The 22,322-nt window shown below is 27.5% G+C and overlaps 1 protein-coding gene across 7 annotated transcripts in view; it reads right to left on the minus strand.

The window, feature by feature from the left end:
* Positions 1–22,322, minus strand: part of LOC136977032 (hepatocyte nuclear factor 4-gamma-like) — a 61,461-nt gene that overhangs the window by 11,658 nt on the left and 27,481 nt on the right. Inside the window, exons 1-2 of one of the 7 annotated variants that reach the window (XM_067272460.1) lie at positions 21,335–22,206; positions 6,884–7,156 (exon numbers count right to left, since the gene is read on the minus strand). In XM_067272460.1, coding sequence (XP_067128561.1) covers positions 6,884–7,156; positions 21,335–21,527 — 466 coding nt within the window. In that variant the 5' untranslated portion in view covers positions 21,528–22,206. Of the gene's footprint in view, positions 1–6,883; positions 7,157–8,188; positions 8,243–20,769; positions 21,154–21,334; positions 22,207–22,322 lie in introns of those variants that run through there. The other 6 variants (XM_067272457.1, XM_067272458.1, XM_067272456.1 and 3 more) reach the window with 6 other exon arrangements.

Raw genomic sequence — 22,322 nt, forward strand, 5'->3', positions numbered from 1 at the left:
TAAAAGCAATAAAATATCATTTATTAATGCTTATCAACATTCTAATACCACTGAACCGGTGTTCAGTGGTATTAGAAAGTTGATTCGCGCCTGCCAACGAATTAGCCACGAGGAGTTTTCCGGGTTTTCTTCACGTTAGTAACATTGAAAAGGGACCAATTTCCCATAAAAGGCCTCTCGGGAGGTATCCTACCCTGGCAGGTCGCACGTGCCGCGTTGCCGTAAGCAAATAAACACCTATTTTGAGAATATTTTTAAAAATTATAGTATAATCTAACAGGATCAGTTTGCAGCTGTCGTATTGTTCCCTCTATTTTTCGACGGAACAACCTGAAGAATAGAAGGCCGGTTCACACTTTGCGAGAAAGAAGAGTACGACACAAAATACATTTAGTGCGCAACAATTCTCGTATTACTAGTGACATACATCCGTTCTCTGTTGCTAGCACACAATCCTTTGCGTCTTTCAACATGGGACTGATAAAATTGAAATGATTAGAACTAGAGCAGAATTATCTTCGATTATATATTTTATGTTAATCAAATCCGAGTAGATATTATCTTGACATCAGTATATATTTAAAACTTAACCTAAAATATCGCAAAATAACTTCGGGATCGTCTTCCTTAATTTCTGTTATAAGGCTCCTTCGTTCTCTTTTCTTCTCGAAGTAATTAAAAGCATAAACTCTCATTTTTAAAAACTATTACGACTGGAATACACTTTCAAAGCTTTATTTTAAACTAGAAGCATAATTCGGCCCTGGCATTGTATTAAAAATTGGCCTTTTAAAACACAACTTCGTTCAATTAAAGAAAAATAATAACAACAATTAATTGGATTAATTAGAATATATTATAATCAATTACAATATAAGTAATTATAACCGGGTTTCTAATATTTATGCATTTTTTGTATAACTCCTGCACCACGTTAACCGATCCAGAGAGTACCAGTCTCTGCCAGAATCTCCAGATGACCAGTCTGGTACTGAGTTTTCGGTACTTAGGATATTCTTTCATTTATTGAAGAAAATTACAGGCAAAGCCTTACAGAATAAAATGGCCTCCCTTTTTACAATAAAATTAAAAATTTGATATAATGATTTTATATGTTTTAATATAAATTTTAACACAATATTATAAATATATTTATTTATTTATTTTATTATATTTTAACACAATATCACAATATAATGAAAGCAATAAATTAGTATCGTTTGTTTAACAGTAGATGCTATTAATTATTCAGTTTTATTTCCAAAAATATACGGGCATTCCTCACTTAACGACCGAGTTTCGTTTCTACGGCGAGGTAGATAAACGAGGAACTTAATTGTTTTTATTTATTTTTGATAGAGAAAAGATCTAAAAGAAATTCCAATTTGATAAGATTGTTTAAATTTGCATCTCTTACATAAGAACATAAAAATACAATCAGCAAAAGTTATTAAAAAATACTATACCAAGAAAAAAAAATTAAAGTTCGTTCATTAAATGAAAAAATCATTCGGATTAATATTTTAGTCATCGAATCCTTCAAAGTGTGGTAGTGACTCGAGGTCACCAGTGTCATCGGCAGGGTTATCAGGAGGTATAGAGGATCCGGGTAAGGAAGATGACTGCGAGGAAATGAAAGTACTTATAGAGGTAAGAGTCCTATAACATTCGAGAAGTATCTCGTTAGTGTGATATGTTTTGCGAGATTCTTTCTTCTTCGTAAATTTCACGATAGCATCGTAAAAGTTCATTCATTTTCCATTCCGCTTTCGTGAACCGTTTAACATTCGGGTAGTTTGAATATAGCCGCATTTACTTTCGAGAACATAGGCCTACCAGCTAACCCTTTTACATTCTTTTTTCTTCTTCCTCTTCCAAGTGCTCTGCTGCGAATCCAACTCTGTTGCCATTTCTTCGATTCTTGGCAATTTCTCCAGGTGAAGTCATGGTCTCTTTTCGCAGACATCTTGTACTACGGAATGCATTATAAATTACAAATTTTAAAACAAAATGTGTAGTCTTGGAGATGCAAACTCTTCGTGTGGTTGATACTGACCGACTGCGGGAAAGAGACAAAGACTAAGAAAGGGGATTTCCCGCGGTCGTAAGTCCGAACGGTTGTTAAGTGAGGAGTGGCTGCATTTAGATATTTCTATTCGCATTTGCTAGGAATTTAAATAGCACAAAAAAAAAAACATGGAAATAATGAATATCAATAATTTTTTATTAAAATATAATACTATTCCATTATCAAATTTATAAAATTTCTATACATTATACATAACATAAACTTGAAAATGTTATAAATATAAATATTGTCATGTAGATCTAGGCGCTTTTCAAGATAATATAAATTTAGATAAATAATATAAAATATATTGTAACCGAATTATGATTATAGGCCTAATCAAAAATTGATGTAAAAAGATATTCAAATTCGATTGAAATTTATTTCGATTTTATCAATTACGAATATGTTTTACGAAATTCTTAAATTCGCCAGGAACCATTCCATTAACTGTCATAATTGATAAATACGTTTGATGTTAATAAATGACAAATACTGTCGACATTAATACTGAAATTCACGCTTAAAATGAGAAAGTAATCTTGAATTTTGCTAAATTAAAACCACATTTTTCATATTTCTTTACCGTAATTATTCCCGAGTAATTCGGATAGAAAATTTCCTACTCCTTTAAAATTGATATCCTTCATATCTAAAATAATAAAATCTAGATCTAGATTTAAATTAATTGTATAAGTTTATGTAGTAAATAAGATACTTAAAATCAAATTTGGAATAAAATATTCTGAAATTTTTAATGAACTTTTTAATGAATCATTATTAAGAAGTTTAATTGTCTTGTTTAATCTCTACTTGTTTAATAGTATAAATGGTTATAAAAATTGGAATTAAAACTACAGCAAGTCCTCACTTAACGTCGTCGATAGGTTTTTGCAAACTGGACTTTAAGCGAAAACGACGTGTAAGGAAACCAATTTTAGAATGAATAATATATACAAGATATAATTCGGTTAATATTACTCTAACTGGAATCGTGTTTGCAACCTCCAGCAATTATTTTACATCTCATAGAGTCAATTTTACTATTTATAAAGAAAATTCGACAAAAACAATTGTAAATGATTACAGATGTACAGTACTTGTATCTTTCCTCAACGACGTAAGTGATGATTTGCTGTATATTAGTCTCTTCAATTTTTCTGTCTTTAGTTACAATTTAGGCTTTGGATTTACAATTCTACATAGAATCAGAATATCTTGTTTCAAATTTACCAACTAATCCTAATTGTTGTAACGAAAAACATTTATATAGGCCTACAATATTAATGTACGAAAATAATTATATTTTTGTTGGGCTGAAATTTGAAAAAAAATTGTAGACCTATAAATTCCCCATTGTCGTCCGTCCGGCTGTCTGTCTTTCCTTAATATCGAGAATGGAGTCAGATAGATGAAAGACGAGACAAGATATGGAAACCTTAGGGACAGGAGGCCCTGATTAACTATATACGAGCTTCTGATGCAAACCACAAGTCACGTTATTTCAATTTAAAAATTTTCCCCGAAAAGTGTTAGATAGATGACCAACATGACTCTGTTGTTAAAGGGAAAGTATGATGTACAGGAGCAAGCCACTACTAATAATTTGAGGTGAAGAGCGCATATATTTTAAGTTAAATAAATTAAAAATATGATTAAAAATTGCAGCCGGCATTGTAACGATGTCACAATAAATAATTGCTCGTTAATATTGAATTTTATGTACATGAGGTATAAGGTAAAATTATGTAAAAATTAAATTAAGCCTAATATTAATATCATTGTATTATCTATTAGTCTTAATAATGCGTGAACATTAACTGAAACTTGGTTTCAATTATTTCATTTATAACGAAACTAGCAGGTAGGCCCGGCGTTGCTCGGGCAAAAGTAACGATAGCGAAGATTAAGATTATTACGTTATAGTCATAAAAGAAAAAGAGTAATTTCATCAACAAACTAAGTATTTCCAAAGAAAGATCGAATTTGAAAATCGAATGTTCTAATATTGTTCGATTTTCACGACGTGTTCTGATTATATCGTTCGATTTTCATCGAATGTTCTAAAGAAGAAAAGTCGAGAAAACCCGAACTAAGCTGTTTAAATTTGAAAATCGAATATGCTCTAACATATTACTCTATTTCTTTTTTTTTTCTCCAGCGCCCGTTTCTTCTCCATCTGCGTCTTGCACGTCGCTTTCTCTTGGCACTTTTATTGTTACGTAACACTTTCATTGTTGATGGAAGTGTTAAGCCTTAATCCTGTCCCTCTCCCCGTGAGGAGGAATTTCGAAAAACCCCTTCATAGTGTGCGTTCTCGTGACGTAACCTAACTATGTACCAAATTTCAACTTTCAACTCTTAACCGTTTGGGCTCTTAACATTTTCATTGTTACGTAACACATCCATTGTTAACACTTCCATTCTTAAAACTTCCATTGTTGACACTTCCATTGTTACTTAATACTTCCATTGTTGATGGAAGTGTTAAGATTTAATCCTGTCCCTCTCCCCCGTGGGGAGGAATTTCGAAAAACCTCTTCTTAGTGTGCGTTCTCGTGACGTACCCTAACTGTGTACCAAATTTCAACTTTCAACTCTTAACCGTTTGGGCTCTGCACTGATTATTATTATTATTATCAACTCGTCTCGATTATACATATAGATGAACTTTTTCTAACGTATATTGTCATAAGCTTCGAACAAAGAATTAAAAAATGTTTTAATTATCTTTTACATTTAATATAATGAGCCCATGCATTTAATTAAATTCGTGTATGCTCATTAAGAGAGGGTTCGGTTTTGATTTTATTTGTATACGGCAACGTGACACGTGGGCGATCTGCCTAAGGAAAATAATTCCCGAGAGGACTTTCTAAGTGAAACTTTCCCCTATTTAGCTATAAACGTGAAGAAAACCCAGAAAACTTCATGTGGACAGACCGTTGGCGAGGTGTGAAACCACGATCCACCAGTATTCAGTGGTTTTATTCACTTGGCTATTGGTGGGCGCTTAAGAGATTCATTTCAAAAACTTTTATAATACCATTATGTACATAAAAGTATATAGACAATGCCAGATTTAAACTTATAGTTCCAAGTTGTAATATATGAGATCTTTCTGCTCTGCCAAAAAATAATAAATTTAAAAACAGGCGATCCCAGACTACAGCCTCGTATTGTGAGGCCTTTAGCTGTAAAATTTCCAGTTTGTGTGTAAATCCGACCCTGTAACTAATCTTTAAATTCTTAATAAAATTAATTAATCCAGTTGATAAATTTTAACGTTTTAGCCTCCTGACAAAAAAAAAAAAAAAAAAAAATTATGTCAAAATTGATAATTGATACTTATAATTTTGATTTATTCATCATAATTTAGACATGTATAAAATCTATTATTTGTAATGTTCATAAAATGTTTGATTAAAATATTGAGCAGATCAATAAGCTTCAAAAAGCCATATAAATAAAATTTTATTATAAAACTTTACAATGTAAAGTTAGACGATAAATTATTGTTAATATTAAAATTCTGATAGTCAAATTACAAAAGTATCGGATCAAATAACGAATGCAGATATTTATCACAAATATTTTATTAAATTTAATTTGATAATTTCGTTTCTTATTAATTTATTATAAACATTTTAATTAACTTTTTAAATTTATATCTATAAAAAAAGTTTCTAATGACCTAATATCCTACACTTTCTAACAATTTAGTAAACCAAACATAAAGAACTTTAAAAGTGTGAATATATGGCTCGTATATTTATTCAATAAGTCAGTAAATCTATTTTCAGTTAAAATATTAACGAAACGGCTAGAAAACAAAACAAAATAATGAAATATAACATAGTACAACCAATTATTTAACCTCATTATAAACAACTTTACAATAAGAATAACATAAACATATACGTGATAAACGGTTACATTTAATGTTTTAAGCCCTTTAAAAAATGCTAAATAAGCATTCTTCATCTTAAAATAGGCATTACATCATTTCAGAATCGGCTGCAATATCTGTTATTCGCTTATAAATTGTTTCTATTATGAAAAATCTATTGTTAAAAGTCTAATGTTGGGCAAAGTTTCTAGAAATTTTGATTAGTCAGCTATTTCTTTATAGTCGGTGTTTTTGGAAAAATTAACGCAATTAAATACGCAAAATAACTAATTACAAATTGTAATTTTAATTGTAAACATAATCTAAAAGAGAAAAATATATTACACGGTATCTTAAACGATACTTTTAGGCTTTTATGGTAAAACCGAAATGTCGAATAGTTATAAATTTATACGCAAAATAATTTTGCGTCACGACAATTAAATTAATGGCAAACAACTAAGATAAATAATTGGTTTGGTCTTTTCGTCGGACGTATATAGACTACTTAAATTAACTTATGTTAAAATTTATTGATCCGCAGACACGTCTGCGATAACGGACGAAACAGATATAGCTTATGGTTTCTAATTGTCCCTCCTTCGTATTTATTTATCTTGCGAAGTTTTGAAGAGAAATGTATCTTAAAGGATTTGTTACGACTGTTGTTTGTAGTTCATCCGTATTTCCAGATGGTTGAGATCTTATTTTAGAAAATAATTTAGTTTCTTTTTCAAAATATGTACGAAGAGAAACAAAAGAAAAAAGATCTATAATTATTTAAATTACTGACTTTTACTAACATTTTAAAAATATATTGTTACTCTGATAGTTATTTCGATTATCAAAATAGAAAATATTGATGGTTTTTCGATCAATTAATTTAAAATAGTAATATTATTTTTATTATTATGCATGAAAATTACCTTCTTTTTTCATTCCTGCTCTGAAACACTTCCTAAGACGACAGTATCGACATTGGTTCCTTTTATCCTTGTCAACCACACAATTTCTTTTGAAACGACACGTGTATAGATGATTTTTTCTGACGCTTCTTCTAAAAAAACCTTTACAGCCATCACAACTGGCTGCTCCATAATGTTTACCTGTAGCTCGATCCCCACAAATGGCACAATACTGACCGATAACTTGATTATTTTGAGAATTAGACTGTTGAAGACTACCTAAGTCGAGTTCACCTAAAAATAAAATAAAAATCCAGTTAAAAATTACAGTAGGTAAAGATATCTTAATAGTTTTCTACACCTGACTTTTCCAAGAAAATAAAAAATCGGATCAACAAAGAATCGATATGTAGTGAGAAGAAAATATTACAGAATGTTTGTGACATAGTTTTTTTCTATTTGGTTATATATTTAATCAACTTTTATCAAAATAATCTATATTTAGATTAAAAGTACCTTTGCTACTAAATATTTTGAAGAATAAAAATGAAATTTCGATATGATGATAATAACGCTTGGTTTTATCTTTATTCTTTCTTTATTTTTGTACTGAGTGAGATCAATTTACAGTTTAAACAGCTGCTGTTATCTTCTCATCTATACAGTCTAGGAGAGTTCTGTTATGAATTGAATTTATTTCCATTTATTTACCATTACAATATGTCAATATATATGTTACAATAATAGCGAGATTGAGGCCGAAGTTTCAAACGCGAAAACGTGTACGTCGGACGTTCAGCTCCGCTTTCCTGTAAGCCTAGAAGTTTGACAATGGCGTTTGGGATGTCGAGCATGATTTCACTGACTTTCCAAACGTCATTGTCAAACTTCTAGGCTTACAGGAAAGCGGCGCTGAACGTCCGACGTACACGTTTTCGCGTTTGAAACTTCGGCCTCAACCTCGCTAATATAATGGTCTCAAGTCTCTTAATGTGGTAACCCCTAAAATAACTGTAATTTTATAGCAATTAAGAATTAATTAAATAAAAAAAAGCTAGTCGGTAGACGTATTGTATTATGAAATTTACAATATACAATGCTATACCTATAGAAACCCTCTTACCAGGAATGAAATACTTCATTAGGAGTTTAATAAACGTACACAACAAAGTTTGCGTTGAGTTAGGGGTGTCAGCGACCCCTTATCTGTTAGTGTTTGAAAGGAATGCAAACGGCAAAGAAAAAATACTGCTATAAATACGTCACTCACTTTATTTAAAAAAAAAAGCAAGAGCATATTTTAAAAAGTAAATAAATAATAAATACCATAATAGGCCATCACATTAACCCAATATTCGAGTTTAAAGAAACATTTAAGGTTTCTAGATTTTTTTAAATATCTAATTTATATGTAATTTAATACGAATAATTCATATTCCTGAGCCTATATTTATTTATCCACATTACTTAAACAGGTAAATACATGTTCTAGGGCTGTCAGAATCAAATTCCAGTCGTTGGTTTGTTTTGATGTTATATGATATTTTTCGTTGTCCCACGTAAACATTCAATCACGTTTTCGTCAAAACTAATTCCTTCTTGCATATTCGAGGAAATAGCTTCATCGTTTGCAAAATATATCAATATATTTTAATATACACGTATGCATATGTGTACGTTAAACGCGTTAATAATTAATTAATTACATTTTAATTATAAATTAAACAATTTATAATTAGAATAGACAATATAAGCTAGTTAATGTTTAATTTACGTTCTAAAAATAACAGAGATTTTAGTTATTATAATAATATTAATATTACAAAATCGAAAGAGGATTTTGCAATTCAGTTAATTCAAAATATAATTTCGAAAACTAATCAATTGTGGTTTTTTGTTATTAATTTTATGACGTATAAATATTATTTTAACATGATATTTTAGTACAGTTAAACAATTTCGATGACGATAATTAGGCCTATATATTTTTTTAATTAAAATATTTTTCTCCCACTGTTAAAAATAATGCCATAGAATATCAAGAATATAATAATTTTAAATTCAAGTATATTTTCAAACGATAAATTTACATATAATTTTATGTTAAACCAACTAGAACACGGAGTAATAATTATTAAAAAATATAAATTTTATGTATTTATGCTAATCTATTAAATAGAATGTTTGTTGGTTAATTATTACTTATCAAGTGTTATAATTAATTATAAAATATAAATCAATAAACTTAATACAGTGACGGAAATTAAATAAATACATGTTAAAAAAGTTTACATTTTTGTTTTGCTAATTATAAAAAAATATGTTTTTATATTTAAAATTTCTAAAATGTTAAATAAAATAATAATATAATAAACAATTACGCAAATTTTATTTTATATTACTTTAGTCGTTAAGTTAATATTTAATTTAATTTTTAATTTTCAGAATTAATGAATGGTCTTGGAATTACAGTGATTTTAATAATAAATCTTACGCCCTTATACATTACATAAAGAAATTATAAGGATTTAAATCTTAAATATGGCAAAATTATTATAAAATGTTATTAAAATAAGAGAAAATAATAAAATTCAGCAAATATAATCGACGAACGATTATTTTGAATTTTGTTTCCCTAATCGGTTTTATATGAGCGAATTTAAATAAGTTCTAACAACTTATTCTATCAAATTTTAAGTAAATTCTGTCAATCACGTGTACGTTATTCGTGAAACTCTGTTTCCCTAATTATCAGTCAACCACACTTTTAACTTATTGCTGTAAAATTACATTTTACAGTAATTAGTTAAAAGACAATCCCACGATACACACCCGGTTTACACAGATTTCACTGTGTATACAGTAAATTCTGTGTAAACCGGAACCCCACGGTACCGAATTATTGTATTTTTTTCCGTTTTGAACAGATTTCAGTATTTATTTATTTATTTTTTTAATCTTAAACTACATCAAATAAATGTCACACAGTTATAGGCCTATTTTTTACACTGAATTCACTTTTATATACTTAAAAAATTATTATTAGGCTTAATCCAAATTATTTGACCTCATTTTGTAGCCAACTAATTTGGATTAAGCCTAATAATAATTTTTTTTTTTAAGTATATAAAAGTGACTTCAAGTATCCGAATGCAAGAATTGAGATCTGTTCGTTTGCAAAAACTAGTGTATTGTTCTAATGTCGGAGATTCTAATCGCATTACAGTAATACAGGACTGAGTTATTTTGTGTGATCTGGCAATCTCTAATTATCAACATATTAATCAAGCTTGTTTTCGAATATTCGGTACTAGTCAGGGCCTTCGAGAAGGAAGAAACAACTGAGATTTCTTCCCCGGGTCCGGAGAAAACTTGGAGGCCCATAGTAGTTCCTATTCCTATAAATTGATGCTGATTTTGCTATTGAAAAGAAACTTTAAAACTTCTTTTTATTAATAAAGAAACATTCTAGTTATTTTATTAAAAAAATAATAATAATAAAAGCAAAATGGGCCGCCCTACCCCCTCCTATCTCACGATCTCAACGGCCACAACACTAGTTAGTTTGTTACTAATTATTCCGTACAAAACAAATTGGTAGCACTGTGTTATTTTATTCACGTTATTTTCATAAATTATATTCGTTGCTGGTTCTCGAAAAGTCGATTCTCGCAAACACACTCGATTTTTGAAATAATATCCGATTCTGTCCCTGGTTAGTTCCAAAAAAAAAAAAAAAACTAATATCAAGAAAGACGCGATCCGTATTTTCCCTTGACATGTGACTTGACTTTCTACTAGTAAAATATTAATTTTCTGTTTTATCCAAGTTAAGCTATGTTCTTCGTACTCAAAAACCTCTCCCGTTTACAGTAAAATTATACACTAAAAACGTAGAAAATCGCTCTCTTTCGAAGAATTTTCTCCGTTTAGCCAAGTTTTCGTTTTATCCAGGTTCCATTTTGAACAGGTTTTACTGTAATTCAATATGGATACCGAAATGTTTATGAGACTACATGGAAATCTATTTCTATTGTAAAATAGTTTTATTTCATTTAAAAATGAATACTTTTATTGACAATAATAATAAGTTATTGAAAAAAAAACAAAAACAACACGGCTATTTTAATACATATCCTTTTCAAGTGACGTTTTTAATAAATAAATAAATTTTAAAAAAGGCTAAAAAGAATGAAAATAATTTAATTCTTGTAAAAAATTAAATTATTTTATTAAATTAACATAAAATTTATAACAAATAAATATTATTTAATTTAAAATATACAAAATTTATAGTGACATTTTCCATTGGGGATATGTGACATTTCCCAGTAATTATGCATGTTTTGGCGGCATGCAGTAATGATAAATCATATAATGATTTTTTTTAAAAGTTTTCAGTATTAATATTAGCTTGATATGTAATTTTTCTATCGACAAGATAGTAAATAATTTAAAATTTATTAGGAGAGTGCCTGCGGGAATATGCTCACTCTGTCCCTCTTGTCTCTTTATTACGCCTCTTGTTATAATTATCTTAAATATTTATTTATTTTAATGAAGAAAATTGGATTTAAAAATAAGGTCTACGTTAAATCAGCTTAACATTAACACCAATTTATTCAATATACGATAGACGTATAATAAGAAATATCACAGAAATACGGTGTTTGTTCTTTACTAATATTACAGAGCTGGTAACTTTTTACTTATATAATTTATTTTTCGTAGCCTATATTACGTAAATTATTCATAGATTTGTTTAATTAATAGCCTAACTGATTGACAGGCAAATGATATATTCTGAATGCTATCACGCGATATTTTTTTTATCTCTACGACTTAATAATAATTAAACAAACTTATATTTGGTATTAATATTGAGTGATAGTGGAATAGCAATTAACTTGTCAACTAGTAGAAGAAATTACATAGAAATTTATTTAAATATTGCTGCTTTATATAAGCTATATTTTTTAACTTATTATAACATATCTGTGTATTAGAATACAGCATAAGTTAAGTTACATAGATTAATAACCGTTTTATAAACTACACAAAATATGTCTTCTGAAATAACTTCTGTTATATTCTAATAGAATATTTTGAGAAATCAAATAAAAAATTTAACATTATAATACGGGTTTAATATTTTAAATTAAACTGTAGGATTCTCTAATTTATTAGAGAAAAGATTTTCGAGAAACTAGATTCTATATTGGATTAAGTTATAGTAGTGTAAGGTTTGATTTATTTTGAATATTTTAAAAATAATCATTCGTTAAAACCCAATAGCTTTAAAAAGGTTTAAACTTATGCAGGAGTCGATTACTTAAAATTCTTTATTCCTCTATTAATATACGAATGAAGCTTAAATTCTAAAAATATTGTATAAAATAAATAATCCCCACAGAGTATTTGCTTAATTATGAGCAGTAAATCTATTAAAGAAATCCATTAAATAATTGATTAAATCCTAAAATTTTTTATGAGTCTACATAGAAATTTCCAGTGAATATTAACTTTATTGAATAGATATGTTAAATAACGAATTTTATTTTAAGTTTTGTCAGTTTAGAACTATTCTATTCATAAAGCTTACACTTGTGAATAGATCGAATGAGAAGTAATGATTTTGATACCGAGAAATCTGAATACAGCGACAATAAAATGATTCCAATGTTGAGATATGGTCAATGACATAATCTGTAATTATAATCACAATTGACACCTATACTTTGCCTATTAGGTAGGGATGTAGGTGAATATGAAATATCTTTTGTTTTATTGTGTAATATAAAACAAGGAATATTATATATTATCTGAAAAAGATGGAGATATTATATACTGTCTGAAAAAAATGGAACAGCAAATTGTAACGCCGTTTAAAAGTTTCCTAACATTTCCAATCTAACTGCATATCTCTATCAAAACTTTGATTTATTCTTATAACATAGATACAAACAAGATTAATTAGATTTAGCAAAACATTTTAAAATTAAATTCACGTTTGAATACTATTTATTTGGCTAAAATGGTTCCTAGACATGAATCTAATTTAATTGAGAATTTATTGACAAATAAATTATTTAAGTTCAGATAATATTCTTTAAAAATACTGTTATAAATAAAATAAATGTTTTGCTTTACGCAAAATTGAAAACAATAGTATAACTTCTAATTGATTTAAATTAAATTGATTTTAAGAAAAAAATAAACAATTTCGAAATAACAATGCGATTATTATGTTAATATATAGCCATTTCAGTCTAATAAATAATGTTCAAACGTGAATTTCATTTCAAAAATTAATGCTAAAATATTAAATATGAGATAACCAGAAAACCACATTTACAATTCGCATTTAATCTAATTTGTAAATTTTATAAAATGTGTCACGAGGTGATTCCTGGTAAAATTGCAGTTCGGTCCAAAGTTACAGCTATTTTAGAAATCGGTTCCTATTATTTAGAGAGGAAAAATTATAATCGATGGAATTGTTTTAAAAACATCATAAATTTAATTAAAAATTAAAGTAGAATAAACAATCTACAGATTTCACAAGATAAAGGCAATTCCGACTGAAACAAGTTAATTAATTACAATATAAAATTTCAGATTAATTAACGTAAGTTCACATTTCATTCCTCGTCATGTGGGTTTGAATTTCATTTCTTAATGTCTAACTTGAAAACATGGAAAATTAAATTTCAAACTAGAAAAATAGCAAGTCTTTCCATTGATCTGTGATATTTCTACCGGGAAAAACGAATTATAAACATTAAAAGGCCTAGACAGAATTTCATAAACATACTGAACATTACTCTTTAATTATAAAAATTTTCCTTCTTTTGCAAATTAAAAAAATAGAGAAATAATTAACTTATATTTAAAATAGTATAGATTATAAACATTAATTACAATTAATATATAAATAATTTCTATTAAAAAGAACTACTATTAAGTTGATATTTTCGAAAAACTTTAGATTCGCTTCATCTCTAAACAAAATTTTTAAAAAGTGTTTATATTAATAATTACTTTAATACATCATAATTCGGAATAAACTCTAATAAGTTCAAAGTTATTATTTAAAAAAAATTAAAACTAAAAAACTTCAACTCACGCTATAATCTTATGATAATCTACGGGTAGTCCCTGAGCTATGATTGTGTTTTGTAACTGGATTTGGTAGTAAGTGGAACATAAGGCAAAGATTTTTCGAGTTGAAACAGGAATTTGTCAAAATATCAAGCATATTTTTTTTTTTAGTAAAGTTTATAACTTTATAATGAAAAAATAAAAATAATGGTAATAAAGAGGTATGGTTTACTAGGCCAGAGCATAAGATATAGGCTACCTATACTGTAAAATACCGCTCGTGTTATCAGAAACAGACTTATTTTTACGTTTATTGGCCATACTAATTGAAATATTAACGCAAAAGTTATGTTTTAATTAATTAAATAAGCTATTTAATAAAACAAAGATTTATGGAAACACTCAAGAAGATGACCATCTTCAAAGCCGCTAAATATCATACGGAAGAGAATTGCAACCTTCGTGTGGAGTTATCAATTTTTATTTATTTAATTCAATTTATTCTTATAATAAAATTGAAATTGGGATGATAATCCTAATTTCAATTTTTCAGACAGAAGTTTAAGTTCGGTAGAAGTTTACTTTAGTTTTCGCTCTTTGAGAGCTAATGGCAGAAGCCTCATTTGTAGCTAAATACGAGAAAAAATCACGTAAATTAACATAGTGAAAGCATAATTTACCAATTTTCAGTTAGATCTATGAACGAAACAAACTTATTACCTTTCAAATTTTAATATGCACATTAACGATATTTGATTTTCTTAATTTATTTTTTCAAATAAATATAGTTTAGACTTCATATCCTATATTTTCATATTGGTAAGAATATGCTGTCTACAAATCTTACCTAAGCTAGTAAATGCCACCGATTTTATTCAAGAGATATGAGATAGAATAACTTTTATACCTTCTACTTAGTCTTTAATTTCTAGCTTAAATTAGCAGTTCCCAAACTGCCTTTGAACCGCTTTAGAAATATTTGCGGTCTCATATACATATATTTCTGTCTGTATTTGCAGTATATATGAGCATAAACTGCTACACTTAGCTTATTCAACACTTATTTAATGCAATTCGTTAAAGTTTTTCTTTTAGGATGCAAGCTGCTTTCCATTATTTAAGCGCATAAAAGATTCATACGTACTGCACTTAAAAGTAAGCATGAATTGATGGTGGAGATGGAATGTGCTCTGTTAGGAAGAGACCTGTGTACGTATTGAAAATAAGTAATGTTCGATAGCGAAACTCGTGATTCTATTAGTAGACTATGTTTTAGGAATATAATCTCATGTTAGATACACCTTGTGAACGTCTCAGTTTGAAAAGCATCGCCTCAATATATGTTTTTTTCCCTCTGAAAAATTGTCGTAATAGGCATTTAAATAACTTTACGTTTAGTGTAAAAATGATTGAAATAGTATCATTTATGATATTTGTGTAAACACAACACAAAACAAGTATTGGTTAAAAACAGTAAAAATAGCCTAGTATGTCAACTTAGAGTTTTAATGATCTCTTATTCTATAATAAATAGCTGAATTTATCGTGGAACACACACTTTATTTTGTAACAATAATATCTAAACCTTTTATCTTGTCAGTCTTAACGGATATCATTAAGTTGTAGGACTGTTTAATGATCCGAAATAATTTTTCATTTGTTTACTTCTAAAAAAAAACACCAAAAAATAAACATGCAAAGTAGTAAATCAGTAGTCTTAATCCGTGTTTGACTCTTAAACAATGTTTAAAACTTCATTAAACTTTTTACATGTATATATTATATAATGCCTGTATGATAAAACACGCGATTTAAATATTAAATCCTTAGTAATTTTTTAAGTTTAAATGAATCTCTTTACTTCAGCAATTGTAAAAGAAAGAGAGTGAGTATATTTAGTAAACAGTCAAAGTAATTAGAGAAAAATTATTATATTAAACGCTTACATATTCATTCCATTAACAAGTCTATTAACATATTTCCATAGAATTCGATGAAAAATGGAGAAGTGATTTATAATAACAGCGTTAAATCGTGAAGGATTATTATAATTAAACTAACTTTTAGAACCAAATTTTGAATTTCTACAATAATTAATCACCATGAAAAATATTTGAAATGTGTAATTTTGATTAGATTTAAAATAATAACTTAATATTTGCAATTTAATTTGCAATGTCTACTGGAAATGTTTGCTAAGTGGAGGCATGCGATTATCATAAAAATACATATAATTAAATCAAAAATATGCCACAGAACTGACATTCTGGAATAAAATTTATTAAGTTATTACTATATTTGCTTTAAAATTTTAAAATTCAACCTGACACTTGTAATAATTAATTAAAAATATGAAAATTGAGATCTACACTGTCCTAAATTTTCTATTTGTTACAAATAAACGAAATTTAAAAACAAATAATTCCAAGTAATTCCGATCGATGATATTATACAACTGTGATTTTTAATAACCTTTTTTCGATAGGAAAGATTATAACAAATTAATAAAGAAGAAACTCGAATTCATTTTCTTACGGAATATTCGGAAAGAATATCGATTTTTTTTTTTTAAAGTCACGCTTCCTTTCATTGTATAAGTAATTAATGAATTATAATCAATGACTAAGTAATAGCAGCTATATCCTTTAATCAGATGATGATAATTTCAAGTTATAATCTACATTCCTTCTTATTTTACAGAGATTTAAATTAATTTTAATATGTAGATATTTTATGTAAATCACGATTCATTTATAATTTTTTTTTTAATTTATCGATTTTAAGAATCAATAATATCGAAAATAATACTTTAAAGAAGGCGCTAAATTCAATTTCTCTATAATATCAAGTCATACATTATTATTTCTTTATTTTTAGTTTGAAGATTATCAATTTTTGATTGATGCTAACTAATGTGGCATTCATTAATGTCTTAACTGAATCTATAAATTATAACTTGTAAAAAAAAATAGTAATTTTCATATGGGAATTAATTTAATAAATGCTCAAAGATAAGATGATTATATAGGGGTTTTTTTTTTTATATTAAAAATTAGTTATTGTAGTAGTAATACACATTATTTTTCAAAATTAATTTATGATTTATAAACTATATTTAAAAGTTATGACTAATTTTTTAAATAGGTATTTGTTTTTATTAATTTTTTTAAAGTAAAATTAATTAAAGTAAACTTTGTTTTTTAAATAAAAAATCAAATTTTAGTTCAATTTTCTTCTAACTAATATAATATTCAAAGCTAGGAGTTGTAATCCATTAAAACCCATAACATGCTCGTAAATATTTTCTAAATGAATTAATTTAACAATTTTGAATTATTATTGAAATGTTCTATAGATTTATAAAATTCTAATAGGAAGGGGACAATATTTAATAAATGGCTGAAGTCTACTTTAAAGAAGGAATAAATAGCCTACATTTAAATCGTATTAAAATGAAGAAAAATTGAGAATAATTTAAAATATTGTTCGATATTTCAACTTAATTTTAAAATTAAATTAATTTAAATTTCATAAAATAAGCCATTACGTATATTATTGTCACTTTCTATGAAGACAGCGTTAAGATCTAAATTTGCAAATTGAGTTTGAAAAATGTATCAATGGAAAATAATCATTTAATGAAGTATAATGAGTTTAAAACTCGACAAGTTTATCTTGATACTAGCAGATTTGCTGGCATATTAAAATTTTTATAACAAAACTCATTTAAATCTCTTGTTAAAGGCAGAATACAACCTATAGGCCTAAACTTTTGGTTTATTTGTAGACTTGCAGTAAAAATTCTCAAGGGCCATAAAATTTTGACATTACAATTTCGTTTTTATCTTGTTTATGGATCATTTTAAATTTTAATCCTGTTATTACGTTTCATAATGTGGAATTTAAAGTTTTCACTTACACTGCCGAACAGAGAACAAAATGAGGAACATTAAGAAACTAAAAATCATCTTAATTTCACATTATTTTATATTAAAGATAATCAATGTATTTTAATAATTAGTTGTTCTTACAGAAAATTTCAATTTCCGCTTTTTTTCATAGTCATATACTAGATCAATGATAACATGTAAATTCAGTTTATCACGACTGGAGCTGCTAAGCTATTTTACTTCGCATTCCTCGATTTAGTTACGGCATTACTCTAACTTATCAGTCAAGGAACAGTTAAAAGTCCAAAATATCATTACGATATGCAAAAGCAAACATCCATTCACTAGTTCATTTCTTCAGATCAATTCTTAAAAATTATCATAGTAACGTAAAGTAGTATAGTTCTATTTATACTACTTTACACGAAACAATTGTAAATACAAATGGTATTTGAATATGATTGTAGATAAGTTACTAATATATATATATTTATTTTATGCATTTTTATTGTATGAAAGGTTTTACAGTGAACGACAATATTCCGTATAAAAAAATTATTTAAAAAAATGTAAAAGTCATTAATTCATTTAAAGAAGAAATAATAATAAATTTAATAGATGGAGAAGAGTTAACGTGCGTTTTCCTTATTTTTTTAATATAAGAATATGTAAAAAAATGAATAAAATCAGTAATTGAAAACATCTTATTTGGAAATAAATCGCATATCTCTCTCATTAAAACATCTGTCAATTTTTTCTTTCAGATTAGGACCAAATTAAAAAGTTTTTCTTATATTAAGTTATTGTTCTTTCTAAAATATCCCTTCATTTTCTAATGTAGTATGGAAAAATAAGAAATTTTTATTATAACTATACCTTTGGTGAGAGAAAAGACTTTTCAATTATCGTCGCTAATAAAAAGTTAACGGAAGAGTAGTACTAATTTTTATGCTTTTTTGATAAATGCATATACATACAATTATTTGATATAAATATGGCCTATACACGTATGTGTATATTTATAATAACTTAAATTAATATTGCCAAAAACCTTTTCATTATTTTAACTGCATTAATTAAAGGATAATCGGCAGAATTTTCTTTTGTACGGAAAAAATGATGTAACGATTTTGAATAGATTACTATTATTCGTATTAAATATTTCTCTAATTTTCAAAGCAATTTAACAATGAATTTTTTCACGTTCTCAAAATTAACAAAATTATAAAATTTATAAAGATTTTTAGAAGATAAATAATCAGGATTTAAGATTAGGCCTATGCTAATTGTTCTTCGTGGGTTCAATCGATTTGAAATAGACATCGATACACGCCAATGGATCGAATAGAATAAATTGGTGCCTACACCAAATTATCTGATAATAGATATTACTTTGCTAATGTTAATGCATATTTCTTCTTTGGCATATAATGAGCTATGGAATTTACAAAATTAAAACAACAGTAAAAAGCTATATAATAATTTTTGCTGCAAGATCAAAATTGACAGGAATATTATAAAAATTTTACATTTAAAATAAATAACTATAATGAACAGATGATTCTTATAATCTATTCATCAACATTAAATATTTACAGGCCTATATATTTCTTATGTTAAGGTGATAGATGAGAGAGAACTATTTTTGTAATGGGATTATAGTTAAAGAAGGGTTGAAATCTTTGGTATAGAATACAGTGATTTAAAAAAGTTTCTATTCCATTTATGGGTTAATTCCTCATTGTTAACTTAGTTTATTTTTGATTCGATAATGCACATTTTACAAATGTTATCATCGAAACTAAGAAAAGTTCCGGGTGTGTTAGTTCGGTGTAATAGAGCTGTATAGACTTATATTTCTGTATACCTCATTTTTATATAATACAATTGTCGTAGAAATCTTGATGTAGTAATATATATAAGTTATTGAATGTTTAATTCATAGTTTTCTATTTTTTATCCTCAAATTCAAATTCTTAGTTTTAGCTTATATCACTTTTGATTTTTTAATTTTTAATAAAAATTAACTTAAATTTACAGTTCGAAATGTTTAAAAAAAATAAAACGGGATTAATATTTAGCATTTAGAGAAATACTAGACGTTAGTTAATGAAATGTTTGATAAACTAAATTTACAGGAATAGGCCTATTATTTTAGTTTAAATTGACTTCTGCATGCATTATTTTTAATCAATATATGAATTTGCAATTCGCCATTAGTGTGTAGTTTTAATATAAGAAATAGCACTTATATGGCTCTTGGTTTTTGAGATTTAGGCCTATAATCACATTCTTTAGGCCTAAAACTTAAAAACACGCTCCAAAAGAACCCCCTGATATTTACACAGTTTAAATTTAGAATAAAATTGCTAAATTAATTTCTAAAGTTTTATACTACTTTAGAATCTAAATTTATTAACTCTGTAGTAAATAGTATGAGTAGCCTAAAAAAGATGTAGATATCTACAAAGTGTAGATTAGATTAAAATATTAAACCCAAAAGTTTAAAAGTTATTCGTGACTTATATAAAGGTGTATTAGCTATAAAAAGTTAAATAATAATTATTAAGTAATTATTTCGGTTACTCAATTTGATTTATATAAGATTTTTCAACAAAACATTCTGTTAAATCAATAACTAGAATTAGAACAATAAAATATTTATATTTTAAAATTTCTCCTTTTTCTAGCAACATAAAAATTTTGACACGGGTAATTAAATATATTAATAAGTTTAGTAGGTATAAGCCAAATGATTAAATGAAATTGCAATGTTTGCTTATTCTTATTTTAATATATTACATAAAAACCACGAATGATAACATCTTTCATTTGATTTAAGCTTAAAATACTGTAATTAAAAAAATATATAGCCTATATATATATATAAATTAAAAACAAATTAATAGCATTTACCTGATATGAAATAAAATTCACTCCTTGCTTTCTCTATTTCTAACATTAACTAAATTTTGTTTAATTTTTCTCCCGAAGAACATTGCAGAAACAATAAGAATATTATCTAACTTATACTAATCCCTAAATTGGTTTAAACATCTGGATTGATTTAAGTCAGAAATAAATTATAAGATAAGAACCTTTTTAAGACTAAATGTAAATAAATATTCGAAAGGTGTTAGCGTTTACAAAGACGAAGAACAGGTGTGGTGCCGGAGCTCGAGTAGGATTTTATCTAGCACGAAAGTAATCCGTAAAATGAAAATTATAGCTAAAGAGTACATGCGACGAACTCTTAAAAAAATACATGTTGATTGACAAGCACAGGTAAGAATAAATCAACAATAATAATACCTTTTTGTTGGGAATGAACTATGTTGCACGAGCGCAATCTAATATACTGTGACTAGTGCAGTCCATTGTGCGATTTGTACGCTAAGACGAATAGAACTTTTACCCCTAGGGACTTTAGTCTAAACATAAGAACAGTGAAAGGAGTAATCAGAAGCAAAAAATTACCTACCGACAATGCTGGTTACTTGTTGACTTCTACTACAGGACCACCTATCAGATTGGAAACTCGGACGATATCTGTCGGCTGTCGGTATAAAATTATCAGGAGATATGCTATAAGGTGGCGGAGTATAACCCGAACCCTGTGGACCCGCCGCATTCGGGGGACGATGTTGACCCTCGTAACGGCAGCTGTTCAGCATCCCGAGATTATTTTAAAGCGCTCTGAATGTGGACAGCAGCTGCGTTGTCTAATGTATGCACGACTGTAGCGAAATTTTCCCACCCTGTTTAACAGCCCCTCCAACCGCATACAACCACGTGACCGGAAATTGTTCTGTCTCGAGGCGCCACCCCGCCGGTCATGGTCAAATGACCATCGGACATTCGCGTGGCTACTAGCCACCCATTGGATTTCCTGTAAAGCGAAACCACGTGTTAGAAAAAATATATACGTAAGGACAAAAAAAAAAAACGCCGACAACTTGTCAAAGTAACACGTCTTCTTTACTCTGTTTTTTTTCTACTCGTTAACGAGTTTAAAAATCATTGCCGTATTAAATTTTAAAGCTTTATTTACCGAATTATTTGTATATTTTATAAGTTTTTACTATTGATTTTGATGGCAAATAAAATTATACCGAAGTTATAACTGACGTTTACCGTCCTTTTTCCTGGCTGACAATAATAAAATTCCAGGAGGGAGCTACTAACGACAACCAATCACGAGTCGTTCCATTGATAACCACGCCTACGAAATTCTGTTACCTGGTTTCATGTGTAAAAAGGCGTGGACTTATTATAATTCTTAGCTTTGTTATGAAATAAAATAAATGGTTTTGTAATACATTATTTACATTCAATTCATTTCCTGTGGGTCAAGGATAAAGATTAACTCATTTACCTCTCTTATTGCAAGCATTTACTAACATTCTTTAATTTTGAAAATTGTTATATTTCAACTCAATGTAATAACAATTAATCAATAACTACGTGTT

This window comes from Centruroides vittatus, unplaced genomic scaffold (genome assembly GCF_030686945.1).
Source record: "Centruroides vittatus isolate TY-2023 unplaced genomic scaffold, ASM3068694v2 contig_439, whole genome shotgun sequence".
Taxonomy (NCBI): Eukaryota; Metazoa; Arthropoda; class Arachnida; order Scorpiones; family Buthidae; genus Centruroides; species Centruroides vittatus.